Raw genomic sequence first — 24,393 nt, forward strand, 5'->3', positions numbered from 1 at the left:
GAGTTCTTATGGGAACGCCTCCGTTTGGGCAGCCACGCCCCTGGCCCGCCCACCAAAGGGGGCAAGCTGCCACTCAATATCGACAGCTCGCCACCTTTGTTGCGAGACCCAGAGCGACGGAGTGCCCGTCGCTATCCGGGTCTCGCGAATGAGTACGACGGAGCTGGCTCCGTTGTACGCATGCGCTCTGGGCCACCATCGACCCGGTTGCGAGCGCTTAGCGCTTGCGACCAGGTCGGAATCAGGCCCTAAGTCCGGTCTTATAAAACACAGTTTTAGATGCATGTTTAACGTTATAATGCTTCCATGGTAAAAATGCTACGTAGCATTTTTACCATGTGGGGATAGTACCGCCTGCATTCTGCTTTTAGTTTAGTCACTGTCAACAAAAGTGACCATCGACTTCTATACAGAGTTTCTCACTCAGATCTGCTCTAAAATAGTAACTCCATACTGAAACACTTCAGATGACATTCTAATACCAAAACTATCTCCACATAGAGCAGTCTGGGGTGCTCCTGTACCTTACCTTATGTAAATGTAGCATTCAGAGCTAGGCATTTCCATATTGTCCAGCACTTGGACAACCATTTCAAGACTTAAATTAGAGGTCTGTCAGTTTGAACAAATTACTGCCAAGCACAAAAAGTCAACCAGTGTTATCTTGCTTAAAAGCATGAGAGGTCATTCTACAGTGACTGAGCTGTTCATGTAATGTGGATGTTCCCATGTACCAGACCTACAAGCAACAGTGCATGACCTGTACATTAAGGTGGAGGGTATGTGAACTATACTGCAATGCCAAAGTATCTTGATACAGTTTGCATAACCTAGATTATAACTTATTTGTATGATGCAACATACAGAGAAAAATTACAATGATAGGAAATCAATGCAGTATAAAATTATTTAAAAACAAGAGGGCCAAGGTTGAGATAGCTTATAGACAAGGGAGTGGGGTGTAACTGGTAATTGAACTGGGAAGAGATGACCAGGAAGGACAGAGGGTGTCTCAAACATTTAGTATTAATTCCTGCTAATATGCAGATTTTTTTAATCACATTTGAGGTTGTCAATACAGATTGAACAGTGACATTTGATACATAAAGACAACTAGTTATAACAGTTTAACATGTGATAAAGTATGCAAGTCGTTATGCAAGGTAACAATAATACAATACATTAATGCCCCTTTCAGATTTAAGATACAGCAAATTCCCAGATCTCAGCCCGACCCTGGTAAAGAGAAGGGGTGTGGACCTGGGACTATATCACAGGTTGTTTGCATTCACACAGTGCAAAAACCCAGGTTGATGCTGTGTGTGAAAGGGGGATCAGTTAACTGTTTTTGAATAACATGCTCTACATAAAATTGAAGCATGAAAGGGAACTTTTATCATTTGAAATGTGGGAAGGAAACAGTATAGAGAAAGAGAAAGTGGAAGCCTCAGGAAGGGGCACATTAAAGCCAGTGGCTAGGTGAGGGGGTGGGTTGTCAGTACCCAAAAAGTAGCCCGGATGTGCAGAGTCTGTCACAAAGTCAACAGAATCCTCTCTGCCACCTGTGTTGTAGAGTTATAAAAGGCTACCAAACCTAAGAGAAGGGCACATTTGCGCCAAAATAAATGGACCAGGTTCCCTAGGTTCTGTTAAACTGATAACTTAAGCACACAATTCAGGCACTAATAACAATACACAGCTCTTCTATGAAGCAAAAAAGAAACCGAGAATCAATAAATAAATGAAATTACACCAGAGTGCTCTCACTCAAATGCAGTTTTATTTCTCTGTTAAACAGTCATATGATGAAGACGGCTGGTCAGATCTTTCATTTTATACATGTGCCAGGCCATGTGGACAACAAAGAAGCGGATGGTATTTCCAGGGTAGGGGAGTAGCCAGAATTTTGTGGGTCCATACCAACAGTTTGAAGGGGCCCCTTCTACAGACACCTCTCTCCGCAGTTGTGTACTTTATGCGCCATAGACGTGCCCTAAGTTCATTACATGAATTACAGTGGTGTCCTAGTTAATGTTATGCCTCATAATAGTGCTCTAGTTCACATTATACAACACAGTGCCCCCAGTTCACATTATGTCACATTGTAATTCCCCAAGTTAACAATATGCCCCACATTGTACGCAGTACAATGCCAGTACGCATACCACACAGTGCTTTCCGTGCAATTCGAGGAACCTGGTAGACAACATCATGACCTTTGTTGCAGTTGGGTTAGGCCCCAGAGGAGGGACCAATAAGCCTCTGGGCCCCATAGCAATGGCATAGCCTGCACCCACTATAGCTACGCCCATGTTCCAGGATGCCTCCAACTGACAGTAACAGATGAGTTAACATACATTTACTGCCGGCAAGGTAGGGATTGAAGAAGCCTGTACGGTGGAAGGATCATTGTCTGGTATAAAACACACAGAAACAAACTGAAACCCACTGAGTTGTGTTAAGTCTGCATATTAACATTATAGAGCAGCTTATTTATACATACTGAAGGAACTTGCCGCATATTGGCTGCCTTTGACTGGTGCTTCTTTCTGTAAGCCATTACAGTAGTTCTGCAATACTAACCGCACAATCTGCTTGTGTAATACGGCTATCATTGAATTAACTTTGTTCTGGATATCTGAAAATCTGTGGCCACAGGTGATTTATATGAACAGATATTGGACATATTGCATATACTATGTGCAATGGACACTGAAAGGTGGCAGGAGTTCATTAGGAAAATATTTACTGTGATTTTTCAAACACTGGATCAAACAGGAATACCATCAGTATTGTGGAATGTTTTTACTTATGTTCTTTGTTTTGTTTTATATAGTATTTCAATCTGATTTTTTGTGGGAGTCCAGATCCACAACGGTGGGAGCGGCAGAATCCACACTTTATTACAAAGCACTATTTTATTATTATAATAGGTAATCAACTATAGCGCATATTACAGTTTTATTTTTTTTATCTTTTAAAGATCTATAATTTGTTCAAGGCAGACATGGGGAAATTGGGATTCTGCCGAAGTGGAATCACTAGAGGAGGTAAGGGAGCCAATTAATGTTACTGCATTGGTACCCAGGCAGACTTACCTGATGCTCCCTAACCATGGTAGGTCTATCCCATTTGAGCAACCAGTAGATAGATGCAAGGGAGCAGAGACCAGTGTTTGTTGTTTCACCCTTCCGTTGTACAAATCATGTGAGACATAACTTGTCCTTCCCGCTCCAAGTGCCAGTTAGACGCCAGGTCTGCCTTCTCATATTAATGAAATCACTATTTTCACAATGATTGTTCAAATGATACAGCAACGGGTGTAGTGCGGGAAGCCCATAAGATAAGAGGCCGACTTTGATAAGCTCAGGAATCACCTTCAAAACATTTTTTTTTGCAGCACAAGATGTTTGCACCTTAGAAGGAAGAATATCTTCCCTTTTAGAACACAAAACAAATCCCCTATTAAAAACCGCCTCTCTGAATTAGAGACAGCTTAGCACCCTCCTTACTCTCGGAGAAGCACAAAACCTCCAGCAAGGCGTTTACAGTAATGCTGTCAAAGCAGATTTCATGCTAGTGAGAAAAATTAAGCAGAAGAGGGCTCTTGACTTGTTAGAAGAAATAATATATATTTTTTTTTAAATTACAAAAAGAAGAAAAAGTAGTGCTGACATCACTCTAGAAGAGACAACAATCAAAACGCTCAAATTCTCACCTGCTATGGGAACTAATGGCTCTACAGCCCACCATTACATAAAAAAAAAAAAAAATTCAGTGGACTTCACCTTACAAATATTTTTTAATCGGATACTCGGGGGGGGGGGGGGATATTTTCTTTTAAACTGATCATCACTTTGGTGAACATAGTGGAGATTCCAAAATAGCCGCGAAAAGTCAGAATTCGCGAAAAAGTATCGTCAACTGCGACTTTCGCCAGGCTTATACTTATGTCCGTATTCAAATGCAAACACTTTTCGCGTATGTGAAAACGCAGTGCAATGTAATAGGCGAAAAAGATTTGCCCCTGAATGGGTGGAGAAAAAGAGTGCAAAATCGCTATTTTGGGGTGCAAAGGTGGGGAGAACACTCATCCGTTGGGGCCGTCCCAAGGGTGCTAACTGCATCAAAAAAAGGAACACCCCAAAAAAGCACTTTGAATATGGGCGAAAAAGTGCAATGTGGGGGTACAAACTTAAAAAGTAGCGAAAGAGACTTTTGGGGGGTCTGCAAGTATAGGTGAGGTTTTTTTGATTGCAGGTGCTTCAGGTGCGGTTTTTTTTTTTTAAACTTTACTTTAGCGACTTTAAACCATGCTTGCACCCATTTTCAAGTACCCCAAGTTTGACAGGACTACTTATTCCAATGTTAGTGCAACCTTTAGGGGGTGTCAGGCGGATTTCCCCAATTCCGACAGCACTTTGCTTGTTTTGCATTCTCCGGGTTGCGTTTTCGCATCTTTTGGAATTGAATATGTCGAATCGCGGGGACGCGTACAATCAGTTTCTGCGGCTAAGATACACGATGTAGGCTAAAAGTCCAGCATGCGAAAAAGTATCGTGGGTGCGAAACTAATTGAATACGGCCCTATGTAGAAATGACAAGCCAATAACCTTAATATACTGTATGTTAAAATTGCAGTTAACTGACAGGGCCCTCTTCTCCACTCGCTGATACACCATGACCAAGTCAGGTTTAAACCAGTGACTGGCCCCAGAAAATGACATGATCCGCTCTATTCATAAATGAAATCTCTCTTGTCCAGGGATTAGACCCAGAGAAGGCATGACTGCATATTGTAGCCATTCAGATTTGGAGTGCTTGGGTTAAAGTGCTTTTTCGTGAAGTTCCTGGATGGGATATCGATCCTGTATCGTTTGCCTTCAAAGTCAATCTCAGCAACGGCTTGTCCTCATCTCCCTTCAGGATCACTAATGGCTTGCAACAAATGTGCCTCCACTAATTTTCAGGGCCAATAAGAGTACACTTCACCACAAAAATACGCACACACCATCTCATATGGGCAGGTAAAATGTCCATGACTACAACTTTGGTCCTTCAAAAATACCCTTGCAGGGCAGGTCTGGGTATCCCAAATATTAGGTGTTATTACTTGGCTGTGCAGCTTGCTGAATGCATTTTATGGAACAGTACTAGAGCTTTAAGAATGTGGAAACTCTAGGACATCCTCTAACGGTATGCAGTCGGGAAGACGGCGGACCTAATCCCGAAAGCCGGCTTCAAAACTGCTTAATCCCGGCGAGGGTTAAATGACAGGCATTCTAAATGTAGACGCCTGTCACTTTACCGACGCCGGGAGACCGGCGCCTGGCTTCCTGGTCGAAGGGATGCCGGGCAGAGATAGCGGGGGGGGGGGGTAGTACTTACAGTTAGGCACCCCCCCGGGAGGTTAGGGCTAGGCTAGGGGAAGGGGGGTTAGGCACCCCCGGGGGGGACTTAGGGTTAAGCATCCGCCCGGGGGGCTTAGGGTTAGGCGACAGGGAGGGGGGGGGTTAGGCACTGTGGGGGAACGTTAGCGTTAGGCACCCCTAATGGAGGGTTAGGTTTAGGGGGTAGAATTAGGTTAGAGAATACTTACCTTAGGACGATCAGGATTTCCTCCTCTGCCGGGATGCCGCTGTCGGGATTCCAACCACCAGGCATGGGTCGGGCGGTAAATCATACCGATTCCCCTGTAACTACTACGACGCCTGTAAGACACCCTGCAACACCCAATACTGTCCCACTGTCTAACTATATGGGATCAGGCCAACTGCTTACACGGGTTATCCCTTCAACCACTCCCAATAATTTTGCTCTATATTAATCCCAAGTTTCCTCAGGTCTGTAACCAACCTCACTTGGCCTCTGTCTGGTGGGTGTAATTAGGAATATGAATGACACATTTTCAATTAATATGGCCTTCCCATTAAAAATTCATTTCCATAGCAGACAAATTGCGCTTCTCCCAAAGACCGCTGTGGTAATGGGGATCAGAGTGTAAGGGGGAGATTCAAAGCTTCTAAAAAGCGCAAGTGGAGTAGTTGCCCATAGCAACCAACAAGTTCCTACGAATCATTTATCTATATCATTCAATAAAATAACTAGAAGCTGATTGGACACTAAGGGCACCACCACCAGTTGTCCTACCAGAATGTTTGAGGATTTTCCGCTTTACACCCAGACTCGTCTGACAGGGATGCCCCTTAGTGTTTATTTACATTAGGTGGAGTTAGAAAGGGCCTTCCTACTTTAAATAGTTTTAGAGAACCTGTTACTGTAAGCTGTAAACTGTTTTACTTACATTTCTTTGTAACCGTGTTGGCAATTATTTTATTTACATTTAAAGCTGAAAATGTGGCATGTTCTAAGTTAATTTACAAATCATGACATTAGAAATTTAGTCTGTACTAAATAAGGACACAATGGTTTCAAAGGAGACAGTGCTGCGTAAATGTTTGGTTATTGATCAAATTCTCTGTAGTAGGCAGATAAACCATGAATTTGGCTATTTAATCAAATTCATTTATTGGATACACACACATCATATTACATAAAAATCATATAGGTATTTATAGGAGTGTTTTATATACACCACTAAATTAGGAGCACATATAGTGCATCTGGAAAGTATTCACAGCACTTCACTTTTTTACACATTTTGTTATGTTATAGCCTCATTCCAGAATGGAATAAATTCATTTTTGTCCTCAAAATTCTACACACAATACCACATAATGACAACGTGTAAAAAGTTTGAGATTTTTGCAAATTTAATTAAAAAAAAAAAAAAACAAACAAACTAAAGAAATCACATGTACATAAGTATTCAAAGCCTTTGCCATGAAGCTCAAAATTGAGCTCAGGTGCATCCTGTTTCCACTGATCACCCTTGAGATGTTCCTACAGCTTAATTGGAGTCTACCTGTGGTAAATTCAGTTGTTTGGACATGATTTTAAAAGGCATACACCAGTCTATATAAGGTCCCACACTTGACAGTGCATGTCAGAGCACAAACGAAGCATGAAGTCCAAGGAATGGTCTGTAGACCTCCGAGACATGTTTGTCTCGAGGCACAAATCTGGGCAAAGGGTACAGAAAAAGATCTGCTGCTTTGAAGGTCCCAATGAGCACAGTGGCTTCCATCATCCGTAAATGGAAGAAGTTCGGACCCACCAGGACTCTTCCTTGAGCTAGCTGGCCGTCTAAACTGAGCGATCGTGGGAGAAGGGCCCTAGTCAGGGAGGTGACCCAGAACCCGATGGTCACTCTGTCAGAGCTACAGCATTCCTCTGTGGAGAGAGGAGAACCTTCCAGAAGGACAACCATCTCTGCAGCAAACCACCAATCAGGCCAGTATGGTAGAGTGGCCAGACGGAAGCCACTCCTTAGTAAAAAGCACATGGCAGCCTGCCAGGAGTTTACAAAATTGCCCCTGAAGGACTCAAGGTGCCTACACACATAGCGATGTGCTCACGATCCAATCATGTTTACGATTCCCCCTGAACTCTCCCCGGCAGTCGTGGGCACGATTTGGTCTGAAAAGCTGCCAATTTGGCACACAATCTATCGTGCCTCCTAAACTATCCAGTGCATAGTGACTTAAATTTTCAGATCTGCCCTACAGCACGGCAGAACTGAAGATGCGATGTGCGACCTGTAGGGACGCGCATGGCATCGTGAGTGGGGATTTACTCATGATATAGGCATATTTTACACGATCTGTTGTTCAGATGGGTCGGAATCGGCCAGATCGTGTAAAATATCAGTGTGTAGGCACTATCAGACCATGAGAAACGAAATTCTCTGGTCTGATGAGACAAAGATTGAGCTCTTTGGCGTCAAAGCCAGGCGTTATGTTTGGAGGAAACCAGGCACCGCTCATCACCAGGCCAATACCATCCCTACAGTGAAGCATGGTGGTGACAGCATCATGCTGTGGGGATGTTTTTCCGTGTCAGGAACTGGGAGGCTAGTCAGGATACAGGGAAAGATGAATACAGCAATGTACAGAGACATCCTGGATGAAAACCTGCTCAAGAGCGCTCTTGTCCTCAGACTGGGGTGACGGTTCATCTTTCAGCAGGACAACGACCTTAAGCACACAGCCAAGATATCAAAGGAGTGGCTTCAGGACAACTCTGTGAATGTCCTTGAGTGACCCCTGCCAGAGCCCAGGCTTGAATCCAATTGAACATCTCTGGAGAGATCTGAAAATGGCTGTGCACCGACGCTTCCCATCCAACCTGATGGAGCTTGAGAGTTGCTGCAAAGAGGAATGGGCGAAACTGTCCAAAGATAGGTGTGCCAAGCTTGTGGCGTCATATTCAAAAAGACTCTAGGCTGTAATTGCTGCCAAAGGTGCATCAACAAAGTATTGAGCAAAGGCTGTGAATACTTATGTACATGTGATTCCTTAGTTTTTTTTTTTTTTATTCAATTTGCAAAAATCTCAAAAAAGATATTTCACACGTTGTCATTACGGGTATTTTGTGTAGAATTTTGAGGACAAAAATGAATTTATTCCATTTTGGAATAAGGCTGTAACATAAAATGTGGAAAAAGTGAAGCGCTGTGAATATTTTCCGGATGCACTGTATCAGCAATATTTATACTGAAATAACTACTGCAGTATTTAAGTCACATAATCCTGACTGCATCAGTCCCGTTTTATGCAAATTGTCCAAAAAGTTTAACTGATAGACTATATTTCTTTAATTTAGCTGCAATTAGGTTAAACTGTGGCCACAAAGGGAGTCAGCAATAATACTCAAGTAGGCTGTGAAGCTCAATTGATTTTAAGGGGCCCAAAGTGTTCCAAGAAAACCTTTTCCAGACCATTACACCACCACACTGGACCGTTAAACCATGAATCATTGGTTCCAAACTGCATAATTTTGATACCAAATTCTATCCTCAATTTTCTGTTCTTAGTTGGCAGGAGTGTAACCTTGAGGGTCTGCAGCAGACCATTCACTTAACTGTATACCACTGTTGTAACACATGGTTATTTAAAGTTACGGTCATCTTCCTGTCAACTCAAACCCATCTGTCAATCTTCTCTAACCTCACTCAGAACTGCCACTCACTACACCATTATCTGTAAACTGTACATGAGAATAGCAGGCGATCAACAGTTTCTGAGATACTCAACCACATTGTTTGGCACCATCAATCATTCCATGATCAAAGCCAGATTCCACTTTTCCCTTATTCTGTTTGTTCACTACGAGAACCTCTAGACTAGGTGTGGGAAATAAGCGTCCCCCCAGCTGTTTTAGAACTACACATCCCAGAATGCCCTGGGATGTTTTGCTATTTAGGCATGATAAAACTGTTGCAAGGCATATTGGGATTTGTAGTTCAACAACAGCTTATTGCCCACCCCTGCTCTGGACCATGTATGCAAGCTTTAATGCATTGAGTTGCTGCCACATAATTGGCTTATTAGATATTTGTATTAATGAGCAGGTAAAAAAGTGGTCACTGAATGTGAGGGGGGTTCAACTGAGTATTTGGATATTGGTTTTAAACGGGTTCAAATTACCATAGTTATTAATGGGCTTCGTCTTACAATGTTTCTGTGAAGGCCATCGACTGTTTCCTCCTGATGGTAAACAGTTTTCTTCTTCAGGGTCCATAGGGCTCCACAGGGAGACAATGGGGTGTAGGTGGGACATTAGAGGACCGGACAACAACAACAAAGCTTTTCAATCCCAGGATGCTCCGGTCCTTCCCCCTATATACCCCGCCCACAGCCTGAGGGCAACTCAGTTCGGTGTCCGGGCAGGAGCTTGGTCACCATTTTTAACAGTAGGGCTGCTTCAAGCAACCCAAGCTTATTTTTATGATTTTTTTTTATTTCTAGTGTTCTAAACTGAGCAGCAGCAAAAGACTGTCCCTTGGACATCTGCACTGCTGCTCCATCACCCCTCGGCGGCGGCGTGACACCAAGCCCTGGCTAGGTACTCCCGGTGGAGCTCTTGGGGGGAGACTAGCTAGCAAGCTCCCCAGACTGCAGCCTTTAGGCAGTCTAGCTTCCGGTCTCAGAAGACGGACCGGAGGTGCTGATGTGGACACTGGTGCGCCAACGACTCCACCGGGGCATTAATATACTGGTGCAGAGGCATATTTAGAGGCCAGGTTACCCTGTGGTTAACATCAGCACAGGGAGAAGGCATTCTCCCTGCAGCCCCTCCCCCAGCTCAGGGCGCCATTCCACTGAGATCTAGCCGTTCCCTGAGTTGCTTCTCGCTCACCCTCCGCACCCTCAGACACGCAGCGGCCATTTTCTGCGTCACAGGTCTCTGGGAATGCTGGGTCCAGTCTCCCTGTATACCTCCTCTCCCACTGGCCAGGTTATACAGCGCTATATCCTACCAGCCACTGCGGTCTGTGTAGTTGATTGTAGTGCCAATTGCAGATATATAGTATTTTTTTTCTGCATATGTATGTGACTTGTGCTAGCGCTGATCTCTACTTTCTATACTGTCCGCTTATACCTTTTCATTTATTCTAATTTACCCAGACATACTAAGGTTTATGGGGTTCATTGTACCTCACATCTCATATATATTTGTGAGTGCTATACTATATAGCGCGGTTGCACACTGCACTGTGGCATATTACACATACTACAGGGTGTTCACTGCACTGTATCATACTGTGTTTTGTTATTCTTGCGGCTATGTCTGGCAAAGGAAAAAAATAAAGCAGGCTGATGCTGCTGCTCCTACTCTGGTGTCTTTTAAGTCCTGCTCAGTGGGCTTAGCCCCAGAGAACCTCATTCAGGATGGTCTTTGTACGAATTGTTGCACAGACTCAGGGCCTGATTCAGACCTGCTCGCGAGCGCTGAGCGCTCGCAAGCGGGTCAATGGTGGCCCAGTGCGCATGCGTACGACGGAGCCGGCTCAGTCATGCGCGAGACCCGGATAGCGACGGCCAAGCCATCGCTCCAGGTCTCTTACCAAAGGGGGCGTGTTGACGATGTTGAGTGACAGCACATCCCCTTTGGTGGGCGGGGGCGTGGCTGCCCAGACATCTGGGGCCGGCCCCACTGACATCACAAGTGATGTCAGTGGGAGTGCTTTCAGCTCTGTTAGAGCCGAAAGCACTCTGGGGCTTGCGGCAACGAGACCCTACCACAAGGGTCTCGTCGCAAGCCCCATGGTCGCGATGGTCTTGACCATCGCGACCATCTTCCTGGCCGCTCGCTATAGCTGTGGGTGGTCAAGGCCGCTCTAGAAAAACAGAAGGCCGGCCCCGATTCAGAGCGAGCGCTCTTCAGAGCGTCCGGCTCTGAATCAGGCCCTCAGGCCCCTCAGTCCTGATGTCTCCTCCTTCCTCAGGACCCATCCTGGGCTGCCTTTTCTCAGGCAGGGACAAAGATTACGTACTACTTAACAGGCCCTGTTGTAGCCCCCCCCTGTGGGATGGTACTCTCTGCAAATCCTTTGCCTCCCCCATGGGTAGATGTACTCTCTACCTCAGTACAGAGTTTGGCTAATACCTCTAGAGAGTTTTTCAGCACATGCTGTAAAAGGAAAAGCCTTTACCTACTAAACGTGCTGTGTAATCTTACCAGTTCACCCAGTTATACGATTCTGATATATCATCTGGGGAGGCAGAAGACGTAGACAACTCTCACTCTGACTGTCTCAGGAGACGAGGATCCACCCTCTAAATTAAATGTACCTGCTCTTGTGAGAGCTGTAAAATCTATTTTACAAATAGAAGAGGAAGAAACACCTGCTCCTAAGACAGAAAAAACAACCACTTTTTAAACGAAAAAAAAAAGGTAGCGTTCCCTCACTCTGATTAGCTATCTGAACACGAGTGAAGCATGGAATATGCCCAGTAAAAAGGTTTCAAATTCCAAAACGTTTAAGTTCCTTCTACCCTCTTCCAGCTACTGATTGCACTAAATGGGAAGTTCCCCCAGCAGTGGATTCTCATGTAACAAGTCTTGTTAAGAATGCCACCTTACCCCTCCATACTGCAACCTCCTTGAAGGAGACTACAGATAGATGTATAGAAGCTTGTCATAAATCTATATATGCTAATACAGGTCCTGCTAGGGCTACGGCCTTGCTGACAAAAGCCATTGAGAGTTGGGCAGAGGCCCTAGAAGAGACATTCCCCCATGATGCTTCAAAGGAACAACTATCCTACATATCTCACATTAGAAATGCAGCCTCCTACTTGGGAGAATCAGCTATGGATACAGCTCTCCTGGCCTCCAGGATATCTGCCACTTCGTATTGTTTGGCTCCATTCCTGGAAAGCAGACTCGGGTTCAAAAAGGGCTCGAGTTCCTTCCTTATTCTGGAGATATCCTATTTGGTCCAGAATTACATAAAATTGTGACTACTTTGGCAGCTTCCAAGATGGCGTTCCTGCCCTTTACATACAATACAAAGCCTCGGATGTCATCCTTTCGCCCTCAAGGAAAAGCTAAGGGTCAGTCCTTTCCACGGCAGCAGGCAGCAGCCTAGGCCTCCAAGCCTAGAGCCAAACAAGCCTGGGCTACTAGACATCCACCTGCCAAGTCTGAGGACAAGCGTACAGGGTGGGAGCATCAGACGCCTTGGTAAGAGAAGTGGTCCTCCCACACATATTGCTCTATCCTTCCTAAGGCGGCCCCCCCCAGCAGATCTTTTGCATAAGGCATCCTTCGGACCCAAGCAAAGCACTGCTGCTCCAAAAAGCCATTCAGTCCTTACTAATTCTGGACCCCTTCTCACAATGAGGCAAGGGCTATTATTCTACCCTTTTCTTGGTGCAGAATCCCAACAATCTTATCGGCCTATCCTCAAATCTCTGAATAAGTTTATCAGGGTACCCAGGGTGCCTAATCAATGCTTGGAGTTTGTCAGAATTTGTGAGTTTTTTGTCCACCCGCCTCTTGAGGATCGACACAAGTTCTCAATGGGATTAAGGTCTGGGGAGTTTCCTGGTCATGGACCCAAAATTTTGATGTTTTGTTCCCCGAGCCACTTACGGCAAGGTGCTCCATCATGCAGGAAAAGGCATTGTTTGTCACCCACTCCCTTGGCTGAGAAGCAACCCCACACATGAATGGCAAACCTGACAAACCCCAAGCATTGATTAGGCAAGAATGGGTGGCCATCAGTATGTATGTGGCCCAGAAGTTGATTGACAGCATGCCAGGGCGAATTGCAGAGGTCTTGAAAAAGAAGGGTCAACACTGCAAATATTGACTCTTTGCATAAACTTAATGTAATTGCCAATAAAAGCCTTTGACATTATGAAATGCTTGTAAGTTTACTTCAATATACCATAGTAACATCTGACAAAAAAGTCTAAAAATGTTGAAGCAGCAAACTTTGTGAAAACCAAAACTTTTGGCCATGTCTGTACAGAACTCTCACTCAGGATATTCTTCAGGGCAGGCCAGTACAAGTACAGTCAGACAACGCCACGGCAGTGGCCTACCTCAATCACCAAGGAGGCACTCGGAGTCAGCCAGCAATGGCAGAAGTGTCCCACATTCTCACATGGACCGAATGCCATCTCCCAGCCATCTCCGCGGTATTCATCCCGGGAGTTCTCAATTGGGAAGCAGGATTTCCTCAGCCGTCACGAAGTGCATGCAGGAGTGGTCTCTACATCCAGAAGACTTTCAGCCTCTGGTGGACAAATGGGGCCTGCCGGATGTGGATCTCATGACCTCAAGACAACAACAAACTTCCAGTATATGGAACCAGGACAAGGGAACCCAACGCAGCCTTCGTGGATACATTGTCAGTGAAATGGACCTTCCATTTGGCATACCTCTTTCCCCCATTAGCCCTGCTTCCTCGAGTTCTTCGGAAGTTCAAGCCGGAAGGGGGCAAAGTCCTGTCTATAGCTCCGACTTGGCTCAGATTCCATTGGTACTCTGATCTTCAGAGTCTCTACATAGACATTCCCCTTGACCTTGTCTAAGGGTCCGTGTCTACATCCGGAACTGGCCAGCCTGTCTTTAACGGCTTGGCTCTTGAGACATCCCTCCTAACTGCTGAGGGATTTACCAGCTCTGTAGTCCAGACCATGCGCAGGGCCAGTAAACCAGCCAGTATTTATCACAGAATACGGCATACATATTTCCAATGGTGTGCTCCAAGAAACTATGACCCCCAGCTTTTTAAGGTGTCTAGAATTCTTGCCTTTCTTCAGGCTGGATTGGATCTAGGCTTCCGCCCAGCATCTCTGAAAGTGCAGGTCTATGCTTTATCCATCTGGTTCCAACACAGACTGGCTCCTCTACCAGTTGTTCACACCTTCCTGCAAGGCATTCTCCATATACAGCCTCCCTATGTCCCTCCTGTGGCTCCATGGGATTTGGCAGTGGTGCTGCAAGCACTTCAAGAACCTTCATTCGAACCCCTGGAATCAGTGGATGCCAAGTGGCTCACTGCGAAGACTTTCTTCTGGCTATCGCATCTGCCCGTAGGGTATCGGATTTAGGGGTGCTTTCATGTTGCTCCCCCTTTTTAATCTTTCATCGAGACAGGGCGGTTCTTAGAACATGCCCGGGCTTCCTTCCAAAGGTGGTCTCTCGTTTCCACCTAAATGAGAAAATTGTGGTTCTGGCCTTTCAATCACCAGACCTCTCGGCAGGCGAGTCCTCTTTGGATGTGGTCCGTGCTCTAAAGATCTACGTGGACCGTACTACTTCCATCAGGAAATCAGACTCCCTCTTCGTCCTATATGGATTGCACAAGAAGGGATGGCCAACTATAAAACAGACTCTGGCCAGATGGATTCGCATGACTATCTCACAGGCTTACACGCAGTCTGGACTTCCAGTGGCGGCTACAGTATCTGCTCATTCTACTCGCTCTGTGGGTACCTCGAGGGCAGCCCAGCATGGCGCCTCAGCTGAACAGCTATGCAGGGCGGCCACCTGGTAGTCGGTCCACACCTTTTAGGTTTTATGCCTTTGATACATTTGCCTCTCAGGATGCTTCCTTTGGGCATAGGGTTCTCTTATCAGCTCAGGAGCATTCCCGCCCTTGAACAACTGCTTTGGGACATCCCCATTGTCCACCTGTGTAGCCCTACGGACCCTAAAGGAGAGTTATGGTAAAACTTACCTTTGTTAACCATCTTTCTTCAAAGTCCATAGGGTCCACAGGGCACCCGCTCTTACACTCCTAGCTTCTATGGGTTTCTTCTGTTGGTCACTTGTTTCCGTCTGTGTTTGAGAGTGTGATTCTTCAGTGTGCCAGTTTTCCTTCTCTCCTCTCCTAATCCTGCCTTGGGCTTGTCACCAAGACTGAGTTGCACTCAGACTGTAGGCGGGGTATTGGTGGGGGGGGGTAACGGAAGGACCGAAGCATCCTGGGATTGAAAAGCTTTGCTGTTGGTGTCCGGTCCTCCAAGGTCCCGCTAACACCCCATTGTCTCCCTGTGGACCCTATGGACTTCGAATAAAGAGTTAACAAAAGGCAAGTTTTACCATAACTCTCCTTTTACCATCTATGGTGGAGGTCTGATGGAAAAATCCCCTGACTTGTAAGCGTATTGTGCATGCACAGACCTTACCCCCAATTCTTTTGCATACGCGCAGCCCAAACCACTGATGGCTTCCTCGGATAGGGTAAACAAGTGGAGTGTCAACCATACTATGCAGCAGATGCATTAGCCACAGAATGAAGGAAACAGCATGAAATACAGTGTGAACATATAACAAGGATTACTACATTATACATCCTACAACGGAAGCTATCATGGTATAATGTTGCTTGTATTTTGTCATAAGGATAGTGTCAAACAGAACACTCTTCAGCATCATCAGAACAGAATAGGAGTTTTATAATAAAGGTTAATGTGCTTATACGTGTAAAAGGTCACACAAATTATTACAGATGGGGGGAAATGTATCAAGCCCGTAGAGAGATAAAGTGGAGAAGTTGCACAAAGCAACCAACCCAGCTTCTGTCATTTGTCTAGCACAGTATTTGGAATGACAGACACTGATTAGTGGTACAAGTTGAGTCTCCCATATCCAAATATTCCGCAATACGAAATACAGAAATTTTTGAGCTTGACTGAGATCGTGAAACCTTTGCTTTTTGATGGTTCAATGTACATGATTAAGTCACAAAATTATAAAAAAAATATTGTATAAAATTACCTTCAGGCTCTGTGTATAAAGGTGTATATGAAACAAATGAATTTCATGTATGTACACAAATTTAGTTTGAGCCACAAAATTATTGAAAATATTGTATAAATTACCTTCAAGCTGTGAGTATAAGGTGTACATACTACATAAATGCATTCTGTGTTTAGATTTGGGTCCCATTCCCAAAACATTTAATTTTGGTATGCAATTATTCCAAAATACGGAATATTCCGATATCCAAAATACCCCTGATCCCAAGCATTTTGGATATGGGAGACTCAACCTGTATTGTAAAACTTCTCTCCCTCCAAGGCTTGATACATCTCCCCTACAATCTGTTTGTGGTATCGTGATAAGGTAATCTTACCTTGATTTTTATTCGGTTAGCCCAGTTTTTGTACCCAGATAGGTCTAAGGTCTCTAATTATTGCAGAGGTCTGCCACTGGATCCACTTTGTGGGATCAGAAGCCAGTTTTTCCCAGCCACTGCGTCAGTCTGCCCCTGGCATCGGATGCCAGACACCAACACCACTATTTAACACTTAGATATCATATAACAAGGATATGAAAGCAGAACTAGAAACCATATCTGGGGTAACTATTATATATAATTGTGACTGAATTCTATTATTTAGATACAGCAGTGCATTATACAAATTATTCATGCTAGTATATATTGTACAGGTATTGCTCCATACTTATTGATTCTTAAACACCTTAATGATATACTTACAAATTAAATACTTAAAAAAATAATATTCACACTGGACTGGTTTCAAAGAACTTATTTTGTAAGTACAATGGTGGAACACTAATGCAGCCTTGGTATAGTTGGATTAGCCAGGACATGTTTTATTTATTTATTTTTTACAAGATTGGTGTTAGACAATGCATCTTTGTGAGTATTGCATTTGCATTTGTGCACGTTGCCAGGGACAAGTGCTACTGTTAAGTTGCTTTAGCATTTAAAAAACACGTTTGATCTTAACTTTTATTATTAACAAAAGCGAAAGTTATGTTTTATTGGAAAAACAGTCATAATATCTATATATGACTCTGGGTATCTTTTCTTGAGTGCCCCACTTCAGAAATAGCAATTCCTTTATTTTGTTGTGTGTATTCACTAGCTACTCAGGGTGCACCACTCCAAACAGCGATTTAATTTAATTATTGTATTAATATATTCTGACGCAGATATTGATTTGATCAGTTTAACCTAAGTTCACGTCTTATTTTGATCAGTGGCACTCACTGGCACAAATGAGTACAGGAAGGCCAACATCAAAGCTATGTGTCTTTTGGTACAATTTCCCTACAATAGTGTGCCATGAAACCAAAGCGATGCTCAGCTCCCCAGTGATACTGGCTAGCAGCTGTAAGAGGACTCGTGCCACTATGCACATGCATGATCCAGCTTTGCCAGTTCACATATGCATACTGCTTTGTTAGCCCAGACTTGGGCATTTCCAGTAACGATCGCATGCTGTTGCAATCCTGAAACTTCAATACTGATCAAAAGGACAGCAGCGGTACTCCCAAGCTCCTCACAGCCCTACATCACAAAACCTGGGGCACCACTCAGTGTAAGTGGTGGCTTTAACAGATTATTAAAAATTAACTAAATCCCTTTTGGGAAATGGTGGGCTGGCAGCACCACAAGAGTAATCGGGCACCGGGAAGGTGCCTGGACTGCTAAACAGGTGATCCAGATATCTGTGGGCGAAAAAACAGCAGAGGACTGTGTCTTACTGCAGGGGCCTTACGCCTGGGGGCACTATTGTGGGTCCTACTCCTGGGGGCACTATTGGGGGCCCTGCTCCTGGGGGCACTATTGGGGGCCCTACTCCTGGGGGCACTACAGGGGCCCTTACTACTAGGGCACTGCAGGGAGCATTACTACTGGGGGCCCTACAAGGGCATTACAACTGGAGGTACTGCATAGGGGGACCACTACTGGAGGCACTGCATAGGGGGACCACTACTGGAGGCACTGCATAGGGGGACCACTACTGGAGGCACTGCATAGGGGGACCACTACATAGGCGGGCCACTACTGGGGGCACTGCATAGGTGGGCGGCGGCAGCTGGGGCTGGCATAGGGGCTGGGGGGAGGACCAACATTTATCTTACCTACGGGGAACTGGGATGAAGTTACGTCACTGTATGGAGTTACACATTTTTAGCACAAATACAGTAATTCGAATATATAATGTAACCAAAAGTAAAAGGTAACCAACAGGATTACAAGCATGGTGAACTTAGGTCACTAAATACAGATGCTGTAATTATGCTCATTAAATAAATTCCAGTCCCTTTACTTAAATCACTTACTTTGCTTCATTGTATCTGCCTTGAAAGAAAGAGAAAAGTCCACGTATATAGAAGGCAGCAGCACGAAGACAATGTGAGCTAAAAGAGAACACAATTAGAGCGGCAACGTTTTCATTCTAAGCTACCTTAAACTGTATTTAACATAGTAAACAGAATTTTTAAACCTTCACAACTGAAATAAATGTCCTTTGCAACATTTTACTGTACACAAACAATGATGTTCCAGGACAGTTAAGGCCCCGATACAGGGTAAGATTTTACACACGATATGCACGATTTCGATCGATCACAACGATCAATCGCGCACATCGTGTGTGTTTTGGCATGCTGTACGATGGCGACACGCGTCCCCGCGTCGTACATAGGCATCGTAGATCTTATGGAAAAACCATTATATCTGCGATCCGTCGTGTTGTTAAATAGGTAAATGAAGCATCTTGTAAGATGCATCGTTTACCATTCACAGCAGCATGTGATGCATCTGGCTGAATTTGAAAATGTATTGAGGTGTCATACGTTTTCAGTTCGCCCAGTGTATGGCCGGCAGTACCATACAAAAAAAGTGTCAAAATAGCTCACCACAAATATATAGTTCAACATTTGCAATTTCTTTTATTCCAAAAAATGTGTTTTGTTTCGAATCTTTCAAAAAATAAAGCTCTACATCAGTGATTTCCAAAGTGGGCAGGGGGCGCAATATTACCCTAGGGGGACTCTAAGAGGCAAGGGGGTGCTGGAGGGAGAAGTATCACGACAATAGAAACAGCATTGTGTGTTAGTTATTAAAATAAATGCTCTAATGAAAGAGGAAAGCCAATACACAACACATAACAGATACTCATTCACGTCTCTCACTCTACATTTTTAAAAGTGAAAAACACCAGATATTATTGAATACATATAGGATACATAATGTTGTGTTTACAGAGCTTATTAATTTGCTATGGCTTTCTCTCTTGTTTGTTTCATGTCCTATGGAATATTTTGTATAAATGATGTGTTGATTAGTGCTATGTGCTTTGTATCTGCATTGTGAAAAAGTTTGTATGTCTGAAATCCTTCGGAGTCAATAAAAATACAATATAAAAAAGTGACCACAATAGAATGGTGTAAACAAACAAGTAGTATACACATATGTATAAATGCACAAATAAAAGGAGTGGAGCATCTTATGAGAAGTCAGTACAATATGAGTCGCCATGTCAGTAACCGCTGAACCATAGATACAAGCAGATGACCCATACCCAACACATTTAGAGTTATGGAACCAAAGTTTGGAAAGCACAACTCTACATAAATAGTGCTACCTGCTGATTCCATAAAATAAAAAAAAATTAAAAATACACAACACCTGTGTATTGTTAACGTTTCCATTCAAAAGGACATTTGCTCTGTTGGGGTCATGACCAAAAAAGGTATATATAGTTTACACAAGTCAATGTAATTACTTTATAACAGAAGATAAATCATTTTCTACACAATATAGATTCAATCTAGTCTTACCTCACTGGGAAATTATGATCTGGGTTAATTCTTTCCAGTAAACTATAAAGCTGTATTAGAGGGAAAAAAGAAAGAAAAAAAAAAAGTTGCTTTAACTGATACTACTGAACACCTTAAGCATAAATGTCCTAAAATACAAGCTATACATGCTTGGCATACTCTAACACAATATCAAAGATGCCTTAAAAGCTTTAAAGAGGATTACCAGGTTTAAGAAAATGGGGAAATTAGTTTGTTCTTAGAATTACAAATAGATGATATCTAAGAAAGTCGGGACCAGTACCCGTCACGTCAAAGAAAGTAGTTTTAACCGGGAAATGTAAATAAACTACTAGAATCAGCAATGGCTGTAGGAAACAAGCTGAAAGGGTTTGTGTGTAGAGTCTTTAAGTAGAAACATAAAATGTTTAGGGTACGGAACAAATTACAACTTTAACTAAATAGTGGAACATCTTCCCTTTAAAACCACCAGTATCAGCACTTATTTGCAGTTAACTGAAAATTAAACAAGAGAGCAATATGAAATATCTTCTTAGACACTGACATACACCTCAAATGGTGCCGGGACAAGAAAGGCCAGGGATTGAGTAAAAGAACAGGTTATACATCTGACATTCTTACCTCTTGATGTCTGTTTCCTTCTCGAATATAAACACTTGCTAGATTTGTCACTATAAAAGTCCACAACTCCTGGTGCGTGGTGAGCTGTCAAAGATAGAAATATTGACAATGAATGAGCAATTACAAAACTCACATGAGTATATAACAAAAAAAATAAAAAACTACCCAATATATTATCAGTGTACTGACACTAAGAGGGGGCATAAAGGCAATTCCTCAGTAATAAAGTGCCGGCTGCCAGTGGTTCACCATAATCTCAATGCACAAGAGTATATGACCTCAGGAAACACAGGAGGCAGAAGCACACATAACCCAGGACTGCTGCTTCATTCTCTCATCTGGAAATTGTCAACTCACCCTAAGAGCCGTCGTAAATTGCGCCTCTGCATTATCCATACAGTTCACAGAGATGCAGTATAAACCCTAGAGGAGAGGTAACACATGGTACAGGTATCAGAACTGTGGTAAGAGATGGATATCTTTACTATAGAAACTACTGCAGGAATAGCAGGAATTATTATTTTAGGCTATTTACATCAACTAATGTTTTAGTTGTGTTTATTTTGTTCATAGCATTTAGAATTAAGTTTATATTTGTTTTGCCCCTGAATGGGACAATAATGTTAATGTGACTACTTCTATTAGTACCTGGGCGACACTTACCAGCAACGTGTGCAGCTGAGCTGCATGGTTAGAAAATAGCCGAGGTGACTGCTGACACAGCTGACAGACTTGTGAGATCTAAGCAAAACAGCAGGAGAAGAATCAGAATACAGTCTTCAATACTTAATAATAAATGAGATTGCGATCATGTCATCACTTACTTCTTGTAAAGCTGTGGCTTTGTGGCCTGTGACCAGACGACACATGATTATGTGCTCCAGCAGGATAACTTGGAAGGAGGACAAGATTGGGCTGCTATCCAGCACTGCAATTACAAAGGTGGGAACTTCAATAGATTAGGTTCCCTGTGCTGCATTGCCGCAGTTTGAGAAGATAGCTGCCATTAGCCTGCAGCTACACAACACAAGAGCACTGAATGAGCTTAACAAATGTCTGATGAAGGAATACAACCAGAATAATTTTCTCAAAATAATAAAAAATGCCTTTTTACAATAGTATGATTGAAAAATGTAACTAAATCCATCTTATAACTACTTTAATTTGGATTAAACTCCTTTATCAGCTTTTATTTATAAGATGCCACAAAGTAATGACAGACAGTATGCATCATGAAGATTTAAAAATATAAAGAGTTAGGTAAACATTCTATAATGCAGAGACAGCTAAATATTTGGGTCAGCTGAATATAAATATATTACACTTTAGTAAATAGAAGACTGAAAAATGTGTTTTATGAAAAGAAAATTAGGTCAGGGAGAAATTATATAACACACACACACACACACAGGTTGAGTCTCCCATATCCAAAATGCTTGGACCAAGGGTATTTTGGAATAATTGCATACCATATTGAATTGTCTTAGGAATAGAGCCCAAATCTAAACACAGAATGCATGTATGTGTTATATACACCTTATACACACAGCCTGAAGGTCATTTTATACAATATTTTCAATAATTTAGTGGCTCAAACAAAGTTTGTGTATATTCATGAAATTCATTTATGTGTCATATACACCTTATACACACAGCCTATAGGTCATTTTCTACTTTATTCTTAATAATTTTGTGCCTTAAACAAAGTTTGAGTACATTGATCCATCAAAAATCAAAGTTTTCACTATCCCCAGTCATGCTAAATATATTCCATATTTCTGAATATTTGGAGATGGGAGACTCAACCTGTATAATATTATATATATTATACATACACACATATATACACACCTCCAGGTGCGGGGCACTCTACGGACTTTATTATTTATCAAGTCCGTAGCGTGCCGCATCTGGAGGTGTATATTTGTGTATGTAATTTACAGATTGGAAGGAGTGTGCTGGGTATAGAGATATATATAATAGTGTAGTAGTTCGTATAAATTGAGGTGCTCAAAATAAATTGTGCTTACCAAAAATAATATCTTTAAAGCTTATCTGATCTCCAGCAATAGGGATTCCATAGGTGCAGTGGAAACTGGTCAACTGGAAACCTTACAAGAAGGCTCATATGGGCCCATAAAGAGAAAAAAAAGTGTTTCTCTTATGGGCCCATATGAGCCTTCATTTAAGGTTTCCAGTTGACCAGTGGGCCAGACAGCATTAGAAATGGACTATTCTTTATTGAGGTGGCAATAACTAAGTGAAGGTGTATTGTGTCTACCTGCGAGAAGTTATGTGAAAGGTTACAGATGCCCCACAGTGCATCCACACCAAGAGTCTGACAAGATTTTAAAAACAGTAAATTCCCTTTTGCTTTTAAAACATTTTGACCCATGCTACCCACCTGTAGTTTATTCAATGGCTGTGAGCAACTGAATGTGTCTGTATTCCTAACTTGTGGGAAAGCAGGAATACTACATATACAGGAATACATATTTTACCATTATACAGAACTGCTATGGTAGTTCAGCACTCTTTTCAGTCATATTTCAGGTTATGGATAATGACAAGAAATGCCAGTTAGAAAACCACCTGTTTATATAGCTGAACGAGTAAACATACATAACTCTTATAGAAGCCTGTACAGCAGAAATAACCAAACAAATACTTACTCTTGAGCTTCTCTAGCTGCATGAGGGCCTTATCTGTGTATTTCTGAGCCTTCTCCAGATAGCCTGCCTGCATGGAGTGCATGACTGTCACCTGTCAGACAAACAATACAGGGACAAACTTGAAGAAATCATATTAAAGACAAAATATACTACAATAATGAAATTCAAAAGGAAATACGGTCAAAGAAATGTAAAACGAATTTACAATTTTTCACCAGAGATTTCCCAAGTAACATTTCCAACAACCTCACCCAAATACTGGGAGCATTTATCAGGGAGACAATTTCCAACACATTTTCTTGCAGGTGACAATACCAAAACCGTTTGTATGAGTCTGGAAAACTTAACCAAACAATAGCAGAGTGGAAGGTTTCAGGACAACATCCGGGACCTGATGAGTATCCTTACGTTAAATGCACAAGCCACTACTTGAGAAAATGGAATAAAACCTAAGAAGAGCTCCTGGACTACATCCTCTTAATTCCAATGTTTTGTCATTTTACAGAAAGGGACAAAATGCAAATATATCACAAATAAAATGGTCTATAAATATTTTCATGGACGGTATAATTGCATTACTTTTCCCAGGTAGTGTCAACATGCTGTATGATTTACACCTGAAAGAAATATACCACCTTAAGGTGAGTTAGTTGTTCATGTCTCTCACACAAATCTTACAAACTAAACCAGGTCTTCTCAGCCTCAACCCTCCAGTATCCCCAACAGGTCATGTTTTGAGGTTTTCTATCTGTGGCAGCAGGTGGGATAATTTCTGACCCAGCAAAATAATAAAGTCACCTGTTAAAGAAAAGAAATCCACAAAACATGACCTGTTGGTGGTACTTGAGGACTGGAGTTGAGACCCACTGAACTTAACTATAATGACTTCTTCATTTTGTGTATTACAGTGGTTCCCAACCACAGTCTTCAAGGCACACTAACAGTCCAGGTTAGCCATACTTGAGCACAGGTGTCTTAATTAGTACCTTAGTTATTTTGATTTAACCATCTGTGCTCAAGCATGGATATCACTAAACCCTGGACTGTTGGTGTGTCTTGAGAACAGAGGTTGGGAAACCCTGGCGTTCTACATAAAAGGACTTTTGTTCACATTAATGCTGAAAAGTAAACA

At 42.8% G+C, this 24,393-nt stretch overlaps 1 protein-coding gene across 1 annotated transcript in view; it reads right to left on the minus strand.

Annotated features, from left to right (window-relative positions):
* MAU2 (MAU2 sister chromatid cohesion factor) overlaps positions 1–24,393 on the minus strand; it is a 56,421-nt gene that overhangs the window by 14,700 nt on the left and 17,328 nt on the right. Inside the window, exons 9-15 of the mRNA XM_088478419.1 lie at positions 23,262–23,352; positions 21,414–21,517; positions 21,253–21,330; positions 20,947–21,012; positions 20,590–20,673; positions 19,969–20,018; positions 18,466–18,543 (exon numbers count right to left, since the gene is read on the minus strand). Of these exons, the coding sequence (XP_088334545.1) occupies positions 18,466–18,543; positions 19,969–20,018; positions 20,590–20,673; positions 20,947–21,012; positions 21,253–21,330; positions 21,414–21,517; positions 23,262–23,352 (551 nt within the window). The remainder of the gene's footprint in view (positions 1–18,465; positions 18,544–19,968; positions 20,019–20,589; positions 20,674–20,946; positions 21,013–21,252; positions 21,331–21,413; positions 21,518–23,261; positions 23,353–24,393) is intronic.

Source organism: Taudactylus pleione, unplaced genomic scaffold (genome assembly GCF_031769625.1).
Source record: "Taudactylus pleione unplaced genomic scaffold, aTauple2 ptg000214l, whole genome shotgun sequence".
NCBI classification, from domain to species: Eukaryota; Metazoa; Chordata; class Amphibia; order Anura; family Myobatrachidae; genus Taudactylus; species Taudactylus pleione.